Raw genomic sequence first — 20,168 nt, 5'->3', positions numbered from 1 at the left:
GCCTGCTCTACCACTCATCATTTGCCTCTGCCTGTGTGTGTTGTGAAACACTATACTGTAGAATTGGGTCAACCGGAGAGAGGTCAACCATCAGCCACAACCTGCCAGCTCGTTGCAGTGCCCAGAAAACAGGAAGAGGAAGAGAGAGAGAGAGAAAGGGGTGAGACAGACAGTTTATGGATGTGGTGATACAGCCCATTCTGTAGCGTATGGTGATTAAATTGCATTAGCCTGAGTCTTTTCCTGGAATGCAGCTTTTACAGTGGCAACATCCTCCATGTGTTTCCTCCACACTGCCAGCGGCCGAACGCGCGGTCTTCTGCACTCGGATTTGACCTCCTTTTTTCCTATGCAATCGGCCTGGTGGCTCAGCAAAGAGAGCTGGATCAGTGATTTACATCCTGGTAACTACATCAATATATTGACGTATTGGTTTGCTCTCTGCCAGCATTAGTGGTTGGAGTGAGACGGTTATGCACAGGCAAGAAATGTCCACAAAGCACTGCCTGGTTCTGGTACATACATCTCTCTATAGTGACAGAAGGCAGCCATATGAGCAGCATTTTGCCTCTCAGTAAAGGGGGGAACAGTTTAAGGAGTTTTGTTTAATGAGTTCTGACATTGAAAATTAGGATTTTGAGAGTGAGAGCTAAACAGGCCTATAGGGATAGTAATAAAACCTCCCCTGATCACTTGATGAAACATTGGTTAAATACTTAAAATATTCAAAAATCAGTGAATCACGATCTGCTACCTGTCCGTACTGCTTTATTAATCAGTTTTTTTTTGCACGCTGTACGGATCACCCTGTTCCTTCTCCGCTGGGCATGATGTGTGTGTTGCTTCGTCTGCACACAGTGAGGTGAGGTGAGTCAGCACAGTGCAGCATCACAACACAGGTGATTTACCCTCCCTATCAGCCTCCTGACGCAACTGAACTACAATCCCATAACTCCACACAGGCTAAAGGACTGCAGCTGGGTTAAAAAAAGAAAAAGAAAGAAGAAGAAGAAGTAGCCAGGACTTTATAAAGTATTGAAAGGATGAGCCTCATTACATCCTCCCCTTGGCCCGAGGAGACACTGTGCCGGGACAAAAACTCTGCACAGCCGCCGAGTCATTACGTAACCAGCACTAAAGATCAGTCATTCATGTGTGAGGAGGACAGTGTGTGTGTGTGTGTGTCAGGGGAAAGGGAGGAGCTCAAAACACTACACACACACAAAACAAAATGTGTGCAATGCATAAAAAAAGAATTTGTGCCAAGTGCATCTCTCTCTCTCTCTCTCTCAGTCAGTCAGACACACACACACACACACACACACACACACACACACACACACACACACACACACACACACACACAAACACAGCAGCACACCCTAATGATGTCACATGGACAACACCGGTTTCCGCTGCACACCTAATTGACGTTAACCTTCCAAACAAAGACAGCTGATCTCCGCTGTCAAATTAAATAGTCCTACTTCTTTCATTTTGTATAGTCAATTTCCATTTTCCTCTATAAGGAAATAAGGTTAAAATATTCTCTGTCTGTCCTCCTGTCCCCAGAGAGAGAGAGAGAGAGAGAGAGAGACTTTCCCCCCAGCCTCTCCCTGGCTCCCTCCACTGTCCCAGCCAGCAGGGGTGGGCGCTCTCATCTAATAAGCCCCTGTCACACACATTAATTCCCGCTGATGATAAACCACCGACACCCACCACCACCACCGCAACGGCTCGGACAAACTGTCTGCTTGATTAAACCCAAAGGGAGAAACAGAGCAGGTCACACACAGCGAGAGAGAGAGAGAGAGAGAGAGAGAGGGAGGGAAAGAAAAAACTCCTCTTTTCATCTTTCCCTCCTCTCAGGCTGCCATCGGTCTACAGGACATGACAGCTCGTCTTGACTTCCTGCCCTTGTTTCTCATCTCTCTCTCTCTCCTCTCTTCCCATTCACTTTCATTTTCGCCCGGTGATGAGAAAAAGTCCTCTTAGCCTCTCTCTCTCCGACTTCCTAGCTTTTCCTTCCACTCTCACCCTCCCTTCCTATACATGGACACCATCACAAATTGACTCCACTGAAAAAAAAACCTAGAGCTATTCCCTCAATCTCATTTTCTTCTTTTCAATCTCCAGTTCTTCATCTCCCTTTTTTATCCACCCACACCTCACCTGATCCTTTTCATGGCACCATCATCATACTCCGACCTGAAATACCTATTTTCTATCTAATTCTCCTATCCTGATTTAATCATTTTAGATTTAAAATCTGATAACTGCACATTGTGCAACATTATTTGTTTCCGAGTACATACAAATACAGAGTACCACAAATAGTTTAAATACTTTATCAAAAATCCTTGAATTTGGTTATTTGGTGATCAGAATATATACCGAGATGGACTTAGCATGGTAGATAAGGGAACTTTTTCAGTCTTTTTGAATTATTTAATGGAAAAACACAAAAGTTTAATAAATAAAAGATAAATAATGATACATGTAGAGCACTATCATTAGTTATCTTTTATTTATTTTAACAGCTCTAATTCGTTAGCGTCAACATTGAGATTCTTCATCTTCAACTTGATCAATTGGGTTATAGATTGAACTATCAACAGTATGTAGTAGTTAAAATTAGCTCCAGCTACTATGGTAATGCACATAGTAATAAACCAATAATATAATGCTGCCTGGGGAAACTCTATAATAAATACTTTAACTTTTGATACTGTACATTTTACTACTTCTACATTTAACTTTACCAATTGATAAAATGTTCGTCCAATGGAGGCTTTTATATATGATTAAATACAATATCTGAATACTTGTTCCCCCACTGCTTGAAGGGTGTGTATAAATAAATGTTCATGCTAATATAATATGTCAGTCAGACATTAGACTACAGGGTCTAATGAAGAGCTTTAATAAGTACATAAAAAAATAACAAAACAAATGGTGTGTGGTTTGAAGAGCAGCAGGAACAACCATTTTAATCTTCTGTAACCCGAGCCTTCATAATCACTCCAAGGCCTTAAATCCTCTTGTTCGCTGCATGAAATCCCTGCAACAACAACACCAACCAAACGATCGCCCGGCAGGTCGGATTTGTTTGTGTGTGCGTGTGTGTGTTTATGTGAAACACACTTGCGTAACACATAGACAAACAAATAGTCATTGCGCATTCAAAACAACAGTGACCAGAAAACAAAACCCTGTTGAATTCCAATGGAGCTGCACCACCCTGTCTTGGTCTATTTATTACTACATAACAATACACACACACACACACGTGGTTGCACCTGTATATTCGGGACACACCTGGAGGGAGGAGCTTCCCTGCAAACAGGAGAGTGGAGACGAGGCGACGGATAGGCTGAGTTGATTTACAAGTGAAAAACAAGGCAGAGGGATTTTAAAAGACTCTTTAAAAAACACAGGGAAAAGGCTTTAGACACTTTATTTCTTGTGCCTGCCAGCTTGAGTGTGCCCCCGGTGTGCATGTGCATGCCAGTGTGTATATACATGAACACTCACTGTGTGTGTATGTGAGGGTGAATTTGGTCCTTTCGCTCTGAGCAGCGCAAGATTAATGACCCCCCAGCTCATTGTGTGTGTGTGTGTGTGTGTGTGTGTGTGTGTGTGTGTGTGTGTGTGTGTGTGTGTGTGTGTGTGTGTGTGTGTGTGTGTGTGACCTAACAAGGGAAGCTTTGTCCGTGTTTTGGCTTTTAGCTGCACCTCAACCTGCTGATCAGCTTTAAATGACTCTGGTAAGAACTATTATATAATGTATATGGGCATATAAACTGTATCTTTCTCCCTATATAAAATTACGTTTCAGTTTGAGTCTGACTAAAGTGAATCGCTGTGTAGCTCGGGCCGACAGCTTCCTCTCTGGTCTACCAAGTTATTTTCATAACATTAGGAGTGCATGTTGTTTGACATCTTTATCAGTGGCTGATAGCTGCGAGGGCCATATAACAGTAGCGACTGCTTCACAATGGCTGGGTTGGCCTGCTGACAAGCCATCAGCTCACACACACACACACCCCCCCCACACACACACACATAAGAGATAAGCAAAGGCACCAAAACACTGAGAAAAAAAACCCATGAACGTGGACTATAATGTGCAAAACATCACACATCGTGCATGAATGCAAACACACCACGTAAAGGTCGCATTTAAATTCACAGTGTGAGCTCATTAGGATTCAAGCTTCTCTTAAAGTGATCCGCTAAAATATCAGAAGGTAAAAAGGTTGAGAGTAAATAATTGACTAGCCCATTAGCTCTCTCTCTCTCTCTCTTCCTGTCTCTCATTCCCTGCCACTCCTAACCAACATTTCAGTCTGCATTGGTTTCTCTCTGTACTGTTCAATCTCTTACAGCCAAGCCTTCAATACTACTCATTATGGTCAAAAATTGCTCATACACAAGGTTGACTTTGGAGCCACCTAGCCTTATCCCACAACAACTAACCTGCTCATTTAATTGCACCGTTAAACAGGAGTTGCAATGCTCTGAAACAGTAAATACATGGTACCGCTGGCGGATATTTCTTGCAGTGTAGGATTACGTTAGAAGCAGCAATTACTGTTTTGGTTTTCATTACCATTTCCTGCGTTAGCTTTGAAAAGAAAAAGTTGGAGCTTTTTTAAGTGATGAATTGAACTTGACAACAGTAATGGCGTGAAAAAGAACTGCCTATTCACAATGCAAAGCAGTCAGGCTGGCTAAAATAAATCAAACCAATCCCCAACCTGACATGCAGTAAACAACACAGTTAGGAACCTACATGGGCAGGGAGCTGAAGGTCAACTCGCTTTTCTTAATATTTCAAGAAGGCAAATATTACATCACTGCCACTGTGTGACTCATGTGCCAGCTTGGAGTCAGCTGACGGCACATTGTAGGCTACTTGATACCACAAACAGACACCCATATTCGCAAACACAGGCATATACAGGTACTGTATGAACGCAAGCAAAGGATGGGAAAAAAACACAAACATGCAGTGCAAACACACGCGGGAATATGTTTCCCAGGATGCTGTTGCTTGGTACTGGCAGGCTGATAGAGAATGAACCAGTTTTACATGTCTCCCTATAGGTTTTTTTTTACAAGTTCAAATAGACATTTTCACATTTTTAAATTTGGATTGAAGTGTAAATATTTGACTGTTTTTAGAGCATAAACCAACTAACAAGACTGTGAAATATGGCATCAAACACACACTTCAATAGGTCACTCTACCTGTTGACTGTTGTTGTGTGTTGAATTGTAGTGTTAAAATCTGCATTCAGTTCCAGATCCTTTTGTGCAGCACACGGTGTAGCTCCTTGTTGTGTTCCCCTTGTTATTTGCACAGGTAGGAACACTTCCCTATAGGCTTGATGAATAGTCCATTCTGACTGTTCATCATTCATTAGCACAATAACACAACCAGCCTTACCATAGCATGAAGCATAACATTTGTGGTGCAAAAGAAAACGGTCTCCACTGATGAGTGTATGGCCTGAAAGGTTAAGTTGACGCAGCACAGTCCAGTTGCCCTCCTACAACTGTACCTGGATTGTATATTATTTGAGATGAAGCAGAAAAATTACGCCACAACAACATGGTTTGTGTTCGAACCATACAAATTACAACATCTGTCTGAAAAAACTAGTTATTTTCCCAAAATGTTCAGCTCTACCACCTACTGTTGTGTGATTTCTGACATGTGTGTGTGTACCTGACTAAGACTGACACTTCCTATTCTCTCACACACATGGGCACTTCCTCTGCTCATGAACACACAAAGCTGATCCCACCACCAGCACAAAGCCGGTTGTGGTTGTGCGTGGGTGCTTTTGTAAGAATAGGACACACATGGACACACACGGACAGTCATAAGCTGTACATTAACACCCTGTCAGTGCTTCTTAAAGGAGCCACCTATAGCCTCGGACCAACTCATTATCGCAAACACACACACACACACACACACACACACACACACACACACACACACACACACACACACACACACACACACACACACACACACACACACACACACACACACACACACACACACACACACACACACACACACACACACACACACACACACACACACACACACACACACACACACACTGACCTGACCCATATGTTTGGGTGGGATAAGTCCACATTGCCTCTAAGGGTCTTTAAAGCATTTAAGTCTTTTTCTTTCAATTCCACATGAGTGCTATATCCAGGCAACACACAATAACACACCCCGACAGATTGCTGTCCATATAATACCTGCTGCTTTGGTGGATGAAGGCCCGTCTTGAACTAATTTAAATGAATTGGTTATGTACAGTATGTAATTTATTAAAATAGCCAACAGTTCAAAAATCACAAAGAAGAATCTGGAAACATACAATCTGCATTTTAATTGACAGATATTTTTTTTAAATCACCAAATATGAACGCAGATAGGATTTTATTTCCGTGTGCCTGCATTTGCTGTGTACATATTGTACCCACATGCAGTTGTGCCCCTTTTACTCTGTGCTTTTGCAGCCACATATCACACAGCATGGTAGTAATCTAATCTGGACTGCCCGGATCTCATTTCCATTCTGTCCCATGTGCACAAGGCGGCCGTTACATGAAAGCACTTAAGCTGATGAGATGGCCTGAATCACTGTGATGTCACGATGCCATCTGACTGGACACACTGTGGTATGATGTCATATCACAGACGTATGTAATGACTTTAAATCCTAATTGAATTGAGTCTCCTGCACTCACATAATGGGATTGTTTCATATTGTGTCTCTTACCTCACATGTCACAGTAGACCATATTGTGTATAGGTGTTCTATAGAGTACTGCCTTGTATTACAATAGTTTTGAGTCAGAGAACCCAACAAGATCAATTGTTTTTTAATTTATTTTTTAATTTATCATTTATTTAAAAGGTTATTGATGGTGTGAGCTTCCAACTGCACTCTGCATTCTAACAGAGGCTGAGAGAGTTAATGTGTTCTTACTGTGATGCCAGCGTCTCAGTCTATGAAGTGCCTGTATAGTGCTTTGTCATGTCAACATGCTTTCTAGATCAGAGCGATAATGCTTTTAGAGGTTTTTTCCTTTCCTTAATGGTGTTACACACACACACACACACACACAGAGACACACACACCGCAAACCGCACATTTTAGGCAGCCTGTCTTCTATTGTAATGTTGAGCTAAAAGATGAAAGTATAGTGTCTGTCTGGCTCTAAAGACCCTCTCTCTCTCTCTCTCTGTCTTTATGTATTCCCCCTGGACACACACACACGGCACAAAATACACATACAGGCTCGGCAGACACCTCAATTATGATAATGTGGATCAGCATTAATGTATCCTTACAGCACGGCTGGCTCTCAACAATGAGTGTGTGTGTGTGTGTGTGTGTGTGTGTGTGTGTGTGTGTGTGTGTGTGTGTGTGTGTGTGTGTGTGTGTGTGTGTGTGTGTGTGTGTGTGTGTGTGTGTGTGTGTGTGTTCAAGACAGGGGGGAGAGCAGGGGCTACTGTATCTCATTTAACACAGGTTCCCTCCCTCTAGGAAAGCAAAATGCTGAGGCCTTCAGTATTTGTACCTCCTTACACACATGAAGACAAACACACACACACACACACACACAGACTGTCTTAATGAAAGTGTGTCATGGATGCAACAGGGGAAGGGATGCACAAACGATACGAATATAAAGCTACTGAAGAAAGTGATAAGAAGTTCAAGTAAGAAAAAGAATGTGAAAGAAATAGGAGAAAAACAGAGAGATAAGCAAAAGTTGAAACAAAATATGTGGATTCTTAATTTGGAAAGCACACAGGCCTGGGGGAGGTAAAGCTTCTGTGTGTTTTTCTGTGTCTGAGCGGCCCATTTCAACAGCACAGATGGCCTCGAAAATTTGGGCAAAAGAAACTTGGCCAAGAATAGATTATTCAGTGTACACAACAATAACAACGAGTATGCACTATGCAGCAGTCGATGGTGGCCCCACTACATTCACTGTGATAGATTTGAACAAAGTAATTATGAAAACATGTACAAAATGATGACAAAGGGGAAACTTTACACATGAAAAGTATGAATATAAAAGTATGAACTACAGAAGTACACATTGGATCATATGAGAAAACGTCTTTGGGTCAGTTCTCATCCACTGCTACCCTCTCAAAAGGTGCCTCCCCTCTCTGGCCCTTTCATCACAACCCTGCTGTTTCTTCCTCCTTCTCTTCCCTCCTTCTTCCTCCCCCCTCCTCCTCCCTTCTTTTTCTCCCAGCATCCCTCTCTCCCTCCCTGTAATTACCACCTCAGACTCCAATTAAAAGAAACCACAATAAAGGGAGCAGAGAGAGAGAGACAGGGGGGGGGGGATGGGGGTCGGGATTTAATGACATGTTTGTACCCACACACACGCACTCACTAGCACACAGACTCATAAATATACATACACTCCAAAACTAATAGCATATGCAGGTAACACAATTCAAAAAGTAAAGCTTTAATAAACTGCTTTAGTGTGTGTGTGTGTGTGTGTGTGTGTGTGTGTGTGTGTGTGTGTGTGTGTGTGTGTGTGTGTGTGTGTGTGTGTGTGTGTGTGTGTGTGTGTGTGTGTGTGTGTGTGTGTGTGTGTGTGTGTGTGTGTGTACTGCTGACAGTTTTTCCTTTGTGTTTTGACCCAGCCTGTTTCCTGCCATTAAGGTTCCTAGTGTTGCCTTGCTTTCCTTAACAACACACACACACATACACACACACCAATTTGAAGCAAAAAAGCACAAAGGAAGAGACGGAAGGTCAATATGCAGAAAGAAGTCGATACAAATTTAACAAAGTGAGAGCTTGAGATCAGCGAGTCATGGAGAAACAAGGAGATAAAAAATCAGAGTCAATATTTGCTTTAAGAACCGAGCAACACAAAGACACACACACACACACACACTCACAAACACACACACACACACACACACACACACACACACACACACACACACACACACACACACACACACACACAATATTACCAAAGAAACTCTGTCTGCAGCGGAAGACACTAACAATCAATAAACACAAAGTAGGAACAGCAGGGTAGCCCTTACTGTCAAGCTGTGTGTGTGTGTGTGTGTGTGTGTGTGTGTGTGTGTGTGTGTGTGTGTGTGTGTGTGTGTGTGTGTGTGTGTGTGTGTGTGTGTGTGTGTGTAAGAAAGAAACAGGCCTTATGGCAGAGTGCCAAAGACTGCTGCCAACACACAAACACACACACACACACACACACACACACACACACACACACAGAAAGAGTGAGGAAAAAGGAGTGCAGAGAGGTGGTTTGATGTACTAGGCTGCCAAAGAGAGAACCTGCACAATACACAGAGAGGAAATAGATATATTGGCACTCACACACACACACACACACACACACACACACACACACATATTCAGAGTAGCCTCAGACAGTCTTATCAGTTTTTTTTTAATTGTTTTATTTAGAGGAACCATTACTAAGGTTCTCCTAGACTACTAATGCGTGTGTGTGTGTGTGTGTGTGTGTGTGTGTGTGTGTGTGTGTGTGTGTGTGTGTGTGCGTTGTGTGCACGTGTGTGCGCGTGTGTGTGAGCGTGTGTGTGCGCGTGGTTGTGTGTGTGTGTGTACGAGAGTATGGGGTGCTTGTATGTGTGTTCTAGACGGGTTTCACTGACTCCATGTCCATTACCTTGATAATAGTAGGAGTGGTAACTCGCTCTATGACCCGCCAAACACCCTGTGGTGTGTTTTGCGTGCGTGTGTTTGACACATCGTCTTTGAACTGTAAATTTGCTAAATTCCACGCATGCACTTCTATCTTCCCTGGGAACCGGTTGGACCAACATGTGTCATGTTTACAAGAGGCCGGTTCAACCTGATGGTTCAGTTGAAGAAGGTGACATTTCAGAGAGGCTGAGTGTGTGTCATTATCTATGTCCTATATATGTATATATGTACTCAGTAAATTTCTTCTTCCAATAAACTATACAGTTTCACTATGCTGGAATACTACTACCATACTCAAAGTCGGCAATTTGGTCATTTAATTAAACACTAAATTAACTGAGGGGCATTTAAGCACCAAACTTAAATAAAATAGGTCTTAAAGGGCTAGAGCTTTTGGGACCCCCGGAGATCCCCAAAGGGCAGTTGTCCACTCTGTCAAGCTGATTATCCCGCATTAAATCTGGACCACCATCAGGCGCTGTAATACCCCTTCAGGGTTAAATGTGTCAGCGTTAAGCCCAGTTAATATAAAGGCAGTCCCTTATAGTCCATAGTTCTGACTCTGACTTTCATTTACTTTAGTGATATATAGTGATGGTGGAGTTACAGGCTGGTAGCTTCTATTATGAGCCTCCGAACAGTGGCACTAATTTAGCGAAAGCAGTGGTAGTTTAAGAACAATAAGTCATTAAACAAATTTAAAAGCAATGCAAATTTGAGTCTGTAAATGCAACAGATACATTATTAAATGTTCTCTATTTGGCTGTATGTGTAATATGTTTCATTATATTTATCGTTGCAGTTTGGTTTTAGCCATTGCAAATCCATGTTAATGAATGCAGAATTAAATCCCAAAATTTGAGCACCACTGCATTAAAAATCCTATCTTTATCACGGAATGTGATGTGTTCTGTGATTTGCAGGATTCAACAGGCTGCACACTATGGCTTCTTCCAGCTTCCAACTGTCACCTAGAGTAAAAATCTAAATGCCGGGGGCGCCCTTAGCTCAGTTGGTAGGGCGTCCCCCCATGGGCCTCGGCCAGCAGCGGAACCCGGGTTCGAATCCAGCCCGCGGTCGTTCTCTGCATGTCACTCCCCTCTCTGCCCCATTTCAACTCTGTCTCTACACTGTCAATAAAGCATAAAAATGCCCAAAAAATATCTTAAAAAAAGAAAAAAAAATCAAAATGCCATTGGGCACAACTCTGGAATAAGCTGACTGCTCCCCACTGTCTGTGCAGCGCTGGTGTGAGGAGTTTCAACAATAAAACAGGTGTCCAGCTTTTAATCGGGACAACAATATACTCTTCATGTAGCTTCCTGTTGGATTGTGGCTGCTGCAAACAGAGAGCAAACTGTTGAGATCAATGAGCCTTAAACACTGTGTGGTGAGATGAAGCGTGTGCTTGTTTGTGTGTGTCTAGGAGGAAAGAGCCAAAGGAAGTGTATAGTATTCTACTCACGGGGGGTGTGTGTGTGTGTGTGTGTGTGTGTGTGTTTCCTTCCTTCCCCTCCCACACCCTCCCTTTGCCTTGACGCTGACACAGGTCTTTTCCACAGAACAGTACACACACACTCCAAGCATTGCCCTTAAATGTAAACATAACCCCTTACAATTTCAACTCCTTCAATTATTTATCAGTTATCAATGAAAACCTTAATAATTCAATATACTACTCTAGTATGAATTGTAGGGTTTTATGAAAAAAGGCGAGGACCAACGTAAGGAGACGTACAAAGAAGGGCGTGCCTACACATTCCACTCTTTACATTGACTGAACACGAATACACACACACACACACACACACACACACACACACACACATCCCACTACACAGAAAAGGCAGCAGACAGACACACAGACGGATTGACAGGCCAAGTCGATTGATGAATGTTTTTACTGATTCCAGACTTCCAATCAGTCTGAGCAAATAGCCCGGCGACTCTCTGAGGATCTCCTTATTGTGAGCGGTGAGTGTGTGTGACCTTGAGAGAGCAAACAGGTTAAGTGGACGCTGTCAGTGCCTATACACGGCCAGAAGGATCCCTTTGTGACCTCGGACCTCTGACCCCCCCCGTGACGCCCCACCACCTCTTGTCTGTCTGGTTGGTTTTGCACTGGAACCGACGGATCAATTACACCCTCTTGCTCTCTGTCTCATTCCATCAATATCTATTAGTTTTTGTCTCTTCTCCCAATGCTTATCAGATCCGTTTTCTTTCTTATCTTCTACATACTTTGAATTGAACAATATCCTCTGCCTTTTCTGCCTTTCAGGGCCCTTTTTATCTTGGTTCATTGCACGCCAACAACAACATTCTACAACGTGCAACAGTCAGTAGCCTCCTTAAAGCCTCTTCTTTTTCTCCTTTACTTCACCTTGGGTTGGGGAAGAATAAAAATCAATACTGATAGATATGATTGACGATGGATGGTCCCATTCGCCCACGGTCTTTCACATAAAGTAAAGTTTTGCTCATTCATGATGCCTCTGGGAATTCACAGGTTTAAATGATTACATTACTGGAAAGGCTTTGGCTTTAAATTGAAGTGAAATAAAACAAGGAGGTACAGGGGTTAAGTGATACCCTCTGAGTCTAAACGCTGAAAATCTCTTCCCCGTGCGTTACGATTGGGTTCAACCTGCTTTTCCATCAGATGAGATTTTCACGCAACAGAGCGCCGGAGGGGGAAGGAGATGAGGGCAGAAAGCAGGAGTGAATCCCAATGAGTAGATGATACATGCTTGAGCTGTGCAGTGCCATCATTTCTCCCAAAGCTCTTCCTAGGTAACACACACTTCACACTAGACACACTACTTTAACTGCACACTCTGCTAAACCCCTTCAAGGCCTTAACTCCAGAAACCATATCTTAAAAAAATATATATATATATATTTAAAAGCCGTATTTCTAAGTCATGACACAGCACTTTTCACAAGGTTTTTTTTAGTGAAAACCAGGCATGAAGGACGACTGAAGAATTCTGCCAACCCACCTTCTACAACATCAGATAGTCATGTCATTGACCTTCAAGGGCTTTGTGTTTCCACAGTTCACATGGGTGATGCTGACGAGGGGCCAGACGTATCGGTGCAAGACAGGCAAATGTGGGACTTAGCGGGCGGGAAGAAAAAGCCACCAAGAAGAATCCCAATCATTAAATCCTCCTGGGAATGCAAGCAAAGAAAAAAAACTGCTTGCGTCGACTATGTGTGTGTGTGTGTGTGTGTGTGTGTGTGTGTGTGTGTGTGTGTGTGAGTATGTATGTGCGTGCGTGCGTGAGTGTGTGTGTGGCCTTTGACATCCGACTGGGTTTGACCTTTTTCCTCTGACAACACAGGAGAGCCTGTTTGGTCATGTGTGACCGTTCGCAAACAATGTGGGAGAGTGCATAACCAAGTATGTACGTGTGCGCCCGCTAATGTAATCATCAGAATCAAGGGGGACAATGTCTGGGCTCCATAGAGGATGCATTATGAGTAAAAAGCCTATGAGAAGCTAATGAACTTTGCTGACGAAAGTAAGCAGCGAGGGGAATGTTGTCTGTAGGTTGCCCATGAGCGCGGAGAATTTGATTCTCATCTTTCATTCATTCACTTCCTCCCATCCTCTCCATCCTGTTTAACACATTTCGATTACAGTTCGATGGAATACCCTCTTTTTTGGTTAATAATTCCCCTCCTATCTTGACAAATTTAGGCACTTCAGGACAATTGCCTGGGCACATTTGTAGCACATGACAAATAAAACGACAAACACCTGCCTGTTGCCTCCTTAGCATTTGGTTTTAAATTTAGCTTGAGTATTATCCGAGTCTCTTTTTCTCTGAACTCTTATAGTGTAGGGAATTAGAAGTCAAAGAAAGCTGGAGACATTACAATAGCAACAGAAAGAGATGCTACATTTTGTGTCAGAAACCAACCTTTAAACCCCCCTTGAGGAAGCTAAAAGGAGATACAAATAGGAAGCAAGGTTTAAGGCCTGCTGCAGCTTTCCGCTGTGCATACAAGCTCAAGACTGTTAACCGCGTCCTATTCCCTGGTGGGAGACAACAATGCAGCCCTGACCGGAGCACATAATCTCCTCTAGTCCACATGTACTCTCCCAGGCAAAGGCCCATACAGACAGTCATCCTGGCATGTCTGCCACATGAGAATAAGCAGAGATGAGAATTTAGCACATCATGAGCCTAACCATCCCTTTCTGAACAAACATATCTTTGACCACAATTCCCGACAACAGCGTAAAAAAGCCCCCATGTCCCCACATGGACTATATTTGATTTACAGAGGAGAGATCAAGTGTCACATGTGAAAGCAGTATGTTTCGGGAACCATGACCTTGTGTGAAATCTGTAACAAAACATGGATCCTAACAAAACAGGGTCATACAAACTATAAATGACTCAATGGGACAAAGCCCATAATTACTTCATCAACACTCAAGTATTGTGGTTATGGTGGAGGAGGCCCATCTCATTTAAATACATAGACCTCCTCTACTGAAACAAGTCAACATTGATAGATTTTTTATGAAACCAACGATGTTACTAGTGTTTAGGCCCCCATCTGCTTATAAATTGATTCCAAGGCAAGATGAATCAGGGCAACCATCTCAGCTTAAAAAAACATATGATGCAAACACTTGCTTTTCAACTAAACTGCCAAATTAATCCAAGTGTGACGGCCAAAAACATTGGAGGGCAGGTGCACGTTTTGCACGCATCAGTGATCATCAGAGTTGGCTGCTCCCTGGTTCACCCTTATTGTGTTATTCATGGTGAAGCAACCGTTTTTACCTGGCAAGTAAAAAATTCACAAGAAGCACTGCAGACTAGACCACAGAGCCTCTGGCCCGACCAATCACACAACGGTAAACACTTAAACCGAGGCGCTTACTGTATTTTCCAGCGTGTTACGATTAGTCTTTGTTATAAGGGACTCCCATCCATCCATCCATCCACCCACGCACACACATAGTTCGCCGCAAGCCAAGTGTAAATGTTGGCACCAAAACACAGAACTACAACAGAGTAATACATTGTCTGTTATTGAAAGCTACTGGAGTGAGAGGTGTTTGAAAAGAGATTCTGTTAAGCTCCTGTTGACTAAAAACAAAGAAAAAGTATATAGTTTTGGTGAGCAGACAGACAGGTGCTACAGTAGATAGACAGTGGGTGGCCCTACGAGCGACATAACGCTTACCATCCTGAATAGTTTCTGTGAAACCAAGCCAATCAAATTAAGACATAGCTTGTCTCACCCTAACTGTACATCCATGCATTCGGTGCCCAAATGGTAGCCAGGCCCTCCCCCTGTGTGCCGACACCCTATAATGAGTTTCATGTGAGGGGCATTAAACCGGTTTGTAGACCACTGAAACTGACTGGGGCCAGAACTGGGTAACTCTCTGCTCCAGTCATAACAGACATGCTGGGGGCGCCTTTAGCTCAGTTGGTAAGGCGTCCCCCCCCATGGGCCTCGGCCAGCAGCGGACCCGGGTTCAATTCCAGCCCGCGGTCGTTCTCTGCATGTCATTCCCCTCTCTGCCTCATTTCAACTCTGTCTCTACACTATCAATAAAGCATAAAAATGCCCCAAAAAAATATATATAAAAAAAAAAACATTACATAAATGTAATTAAAGTCAACTGATGCGTAAGTACAGTGTTTTTCATTATTTATTTATTCATGGACATTAAAAAGCACATTTTTTTAGATCAACTCAAAATCTAGGTTTTCTTGAATAAAATATCTTGATACAAACATGTGTACTTTAGTCATATGTTTTGCCATTGCTCTGTCAAATGCTATACGCTTCACTAAAACAAAATTGGTAGGAACTAAAAAAAGCTTGTTTGCCATTTCTTCTAATGCAAACCCCACACTCTGGTGGTAACTTCATTATGGGTCATTTCAGCCAAGCGGTTTTGTGGCTTTTCTCCCATACACCAAACCAGAGAGTTGGAGCTATTCCACTACAGCCTCATTATCCACCCATACCAATGAATGCTATAACTTACACAGATGTATCAAAGAAGCAATGAGGCAGTGAGAAGTAACATCTTGGTGATGCAAGTCAGATGGATAAAATAGAACAAACTGATTTTTAACATACAAAGAAAATACACCAGTTTACAAAATGTATTGATGAGTGGAGTGTGCGGAGGCAATCTAACCAAAATTAACTTTGTATCAAATGTTGCCCTGATGATGGAGCCAGTGGTCTGCCCATGTTATTACCCAAATCAAAATGTTTCATCTTCAGCAGAAAACTCATGTACTACAGCTGAGGCATAAACTCAGTATTTAGTTTTAGAGGTAACCTTGTCCAAAACTGAATAATTGAACAAGACAGTGCATCACTACACTCCCCAGGATTCATCCTCTAGTGATCATATATGTCAGTTAGTATCTACGTTACTGCTTGTGAAGGCAGCGGGCCCTGGGCTTCAACACTCAGCCATGCAGGTTGTCCCTTGTATAGATGCAAACCAATCTAAACACACAATCAGACAAACACACGTCAACTGACCAGTTGCTCACAACAACTACACTGTCTGACATAAGAGTCTCTCATCACTTATCATAACACACATGCAAACAAGTGGACATGGACTTATTTTAACTCTGCTAGAATGAAATATTTCCTTGAAATGTTATCAAGTTATCAGTCATGCATGTTTGCACTTAGCAGGCAGAAGCATATCTAACCCAACTGCAGCAGAATGTTCTAATAGAAAGACAGTGACGCTGCAACAAGTACGAAACGCTGATGCGTGTTTTAATCTGCAATTGTTTAGTGAGAGAAAGAAGACTGCTTTGTGGGGCATCATATCTGAATGTCTCTCTCTCTCTCTCTCTCTCTCTCTCGCTCTCTCTCTCTCTCTCTGTGTCATTGCTGTTGGCACTTGATCCAACTGTCCAATTGTCGTGGGGCCAGGCTAGCGTGCCACAGGCCACAGTTGCGTAATGACACACACAGACCCAGCTCGCAGACACTACTTTCATTCAGCACTATGAGCCCGAATCAACAGCTTGCCCAACTGTCTGAAGAGAGAAATGTAGACGTATAGGATGACCACAGACTATACAAGCAAAAGGGTTAAAGCACACAATAGGCTCTACTGCAGAGGGCAGTGGTGGAGCAAAGCCTATTAATACAGTCAGGTGACTGGAGGGCAAGCGTGACGCAACCTCTAAATCTTTTCCTCATCACTGCATCTGGGTGTAAACACCGTCACATGTCAGAGAGGGAAAGAAAGGACCAGGAGGGAATTATGTTGCACGAAACATTAAAAGGGGAAATGAAAGGTAAAAAGATATGGAGAAAGGAAAATCAACAGGGTCAAATATGAGATAGCGTGGATAGAGTTATTGCCCTGCAAACAAATAGAGTACATTCAAAACATGGAAAAATGTGGACACATTCACACAGACTGCAAATCCAATCTCCAAAGGGTCACACACCACCTCTAGTGTGGCTATCGCCCCACAAGCTTCTTATCGTTGTGTTGTGATGGATGGCCTCCTCTCATTTTATGTTTTCCATTTTTAACTGTCAGTCAGTTTTCAGAAAACAGGAAGGCTGGCCATGCCTGTGCTGCTGACCCCGACACTAGATAGCACAAAGGGGGAGCTTGTTAGAGAGCTGGACTCGCCTTCTATTCACTCTCACAGCCATCCCAATCTGTGTCTGCTCCTATTTCACCCGCTGTCATTTTCCCCCACTTAACATTTTTAAAATATGGTTGGGAATGTGGGGCATACAGACACTTTTCAAGAAAACTGAGGGCTATGCTGGGGTCTTTTTTTATATATACATCCACAGTAACCTGCTCAAGCCTTTACAGTCTGCACCCATACTCCACTGAAGTGTCCCTGAGCAAGATGCTAAATCAATGCCAGATGCCAGATCCTGACATCTGCCCGCGCTGGGAGAAGGCAAATTAAATGACAAACCTCCCACATGCATCAATCCCTCAGTGCATTGGGCTGGGCTGTCCCCTTTAAGTTTGGAAGCTGTTACGTGTCTGGAAGAACCAGCAGTCCTGGGTGTCTCTGCCCAGTCTGTGCACTTTGTTGTATGGCTGGCAGAACATGCCTGGAACCTGCTTCTGCTTTCGCCAGCAGCATCACCATTTATCAAGACACAATAAAAGGCAGCAGGCAGCCCTTTGGCACCGCGCCCCCCAGTGCGTAAAACAGCAGTGCAAAGGCAATGGGTCGACGGCGCGGACACAGATGCTCGTTTAACTTTGGGTTAAATGTTTTGCTGCCAAAACCTGCCAAGGCTGATTAGTATCACATAGTCATCTGGACGATATGTCTGCTTTGCATATGGTTAAAACTATGCAGAAGTTGTAGATGTTGTCATCCCTCGTGCGTGTTATTGTTTTGATGGCCCGATATCATCAGCAGAAGTAAGGACACTGAGCGATAGAGCCACATTTTGATTTGAAAACAGATATTAAACTAATGAACACATTAATCATACAGCCGTTCAAAGTCAGGGGAGGAAGCCCCCAATATAAAAAGCAAAAATGTGCTTTTTTTAAATGACAACTTCAGCTTCGATCACTTCCAATATTCCCCTCATGCGTAGGCTCTATTGCTTTTCCCTCCCCGGTTGTGGCACTCACCTCCCAGCCCGCCCAGGGTCGCTGCCCTGGAGACTCCGGAGAGCAGCAGGCACAGCAGCGGGAGAAGGAGCAACGTCACGCCGCCAGGACTCATCTTGAATCGGCTCCTATCCTGCATGGATCCAGGCCAGGAGGGAGGGAGGTGGAGGTCCGTCCGATCTGATATCAACACCCAAAGTCCCGGAGACTCGTGCTTTCAGCTGCGAGGCATCCCGAGTTCAAAAAGAGTGCAGGGCTCGGTCCAAGACAGCGATGAATAAGTTGGGTTATTTCAAAATAAAATAAGATGCTTTCTAAAAAAACATTGATTCTTTTATTCTGCTACAGGTTACTGCTTTTCCCCCGCAGCTATAACCTAATCTGCACAAAGCGCACAGAGAAGTGCATGCATCCACTCAGCGGGTTGTAGTAGATCGTATGATCCACCGATTGAAAGCAGCACGCTGAGAAACCAGAAGATGAATTATTGTAGTTGTGTTTGTGGTGTACTCTATTCCGGGCACTGGCGGCGTGTCAAAGTAATCCAAAGTGCCGTCCAGTTCCCGTGCAGGAATAACGTCCAGTGTCCTGTTCAATAGTATAGGGCTGCTGAGATCTCGCTATGTGCCCCGGTGTCGCCAAGCCTGTCCCGCTGCTACAACGAAAAAACAATAAAGGAAACAAAAAATATATAATAACTAGGTTCAGGTCTAGGAAATTAAAAGAAAGAAAAATCACCACGATGTCCGTTAAGAGAAACAGCGCTCGGTGTGTCGCTGGAGCGCACAGAGAAACGTACAGGGCTGCTGACCGGCTGAGGCGAGAGCGCAGACTGAGGGGAAACCGACAGCCTCGCGCCCCGCCCTCCGGAAAGCGCGAGGGCTCCCAACAGGTAAGAGAGGATGATGTCACAACACGACAGGTGCGGACGTATGTTTCTTTGGAAATGTTGCAATAATGTGATATTAATTTATTTTCTTCAGAAGTCAAGGGAAATAAGTCATTTATAATAAATGTATTAGTTCTACTGGCAAAATGTCACATTGATAAATGTAAATTCAGCAGTAAAAAAAAAAATTATCCTCTTAATTGAGACTGAACAATATAGGCTATAACACTATATAAAACAGAAAGGCTATGAAAGCATTCAACATATGGACTTCATTGAACATAATGTAGGCCTAAGCTCCCCCATATGTCCTTGTTGTGTATGTATTTTGTATACTGTTCTGTACACTAGGGTGTATACTGTCCCGTTTCTATTATAATAAATAATTCTTTAAGAAATATATTTGGAAATGCTCTGGTTCTTTAGAGTTAATTCATTTCATGTGTGGAAAAGACAGGATGTGGACATGGAACCAGGGAGTGATTATACTCCTCACTGAGACCACTGCCCTGTTATACAATGCAACCATGATACTGGGTTGCACAATGAGAGAACAGCCTGTAGGCCTATAGTGGTTAAAGGGAAACCTGGGTTTAGTAACCTACTGAATTCAAATGACTGAGTCTAATCACTTTAAGGTCTCCCCTAAACTGAACTGAATGAATATAATTTTTGATATATTGAACATTTCTGTTGGCTTGAATCTGTTTACATTTTTTGAAAACACAATGTATTCAATATTCAATATATCCATTTACAGAAAGAACACTTGAGCATGGATGTTCTCTCTGCTCCTGTGGTCCATATGTCATTCATCTGACATCATTAGAGGGGCGGGACTTCCAAAGTAAAGATGATTAAACAGTAGATG

At 43.1% G+C, this 20,168-nt stretch overlaps 1 protein-coding gene across 1 annotated transcript in view; it reads right to left on the bottom strand.

Moving 5' to 3' along the window:
- The window catches only part of sema4f (sema domain, immunoglobulin domain (Ig), transmembrane domain (TM) and short cytoplasmic domain, (semaphorin) 4F), a gene marked incomplete at its 3' end in the record, with an annotated part of 51,817 nt that extends 33,141 nt beyond the window's left edge, over positions 1-18,676 (bottom strand). Inside the window, exon 1 of the mRNA XM_080051600.1 lies at positions 18,430-18,676. Coding sequence (XP_079907726.1) covers positions 18,430-18,547 — 118 coding nt within the window. The 5' untranslated portion in view covers positions 18,548-18,676. The remainder of the gene's footprint in view (positions 1-18,429) is intronic.
- Positions 18,677-20,168: the final 1,492 nt, after the last annotated feature.

Source organism: Ammodytes marinus (genome assembly GCF_949987685.1).
Source record: "Ammodytes marinus genome assembly, chromosome: 23".
In the NCBI taxonomy this organism is placed as follows: domain Eukaryota; kingdom Metazoa; phylum Chordata; class Actinopteri; order Uranoscopiformes; family Ammodytidae; genus Ammodytes; species Ammodytes marinus.
Note: the sequence above shows the minus strand (reverse complement) of the source record. Positions and strands in the feature narration are given on the sequence as shown.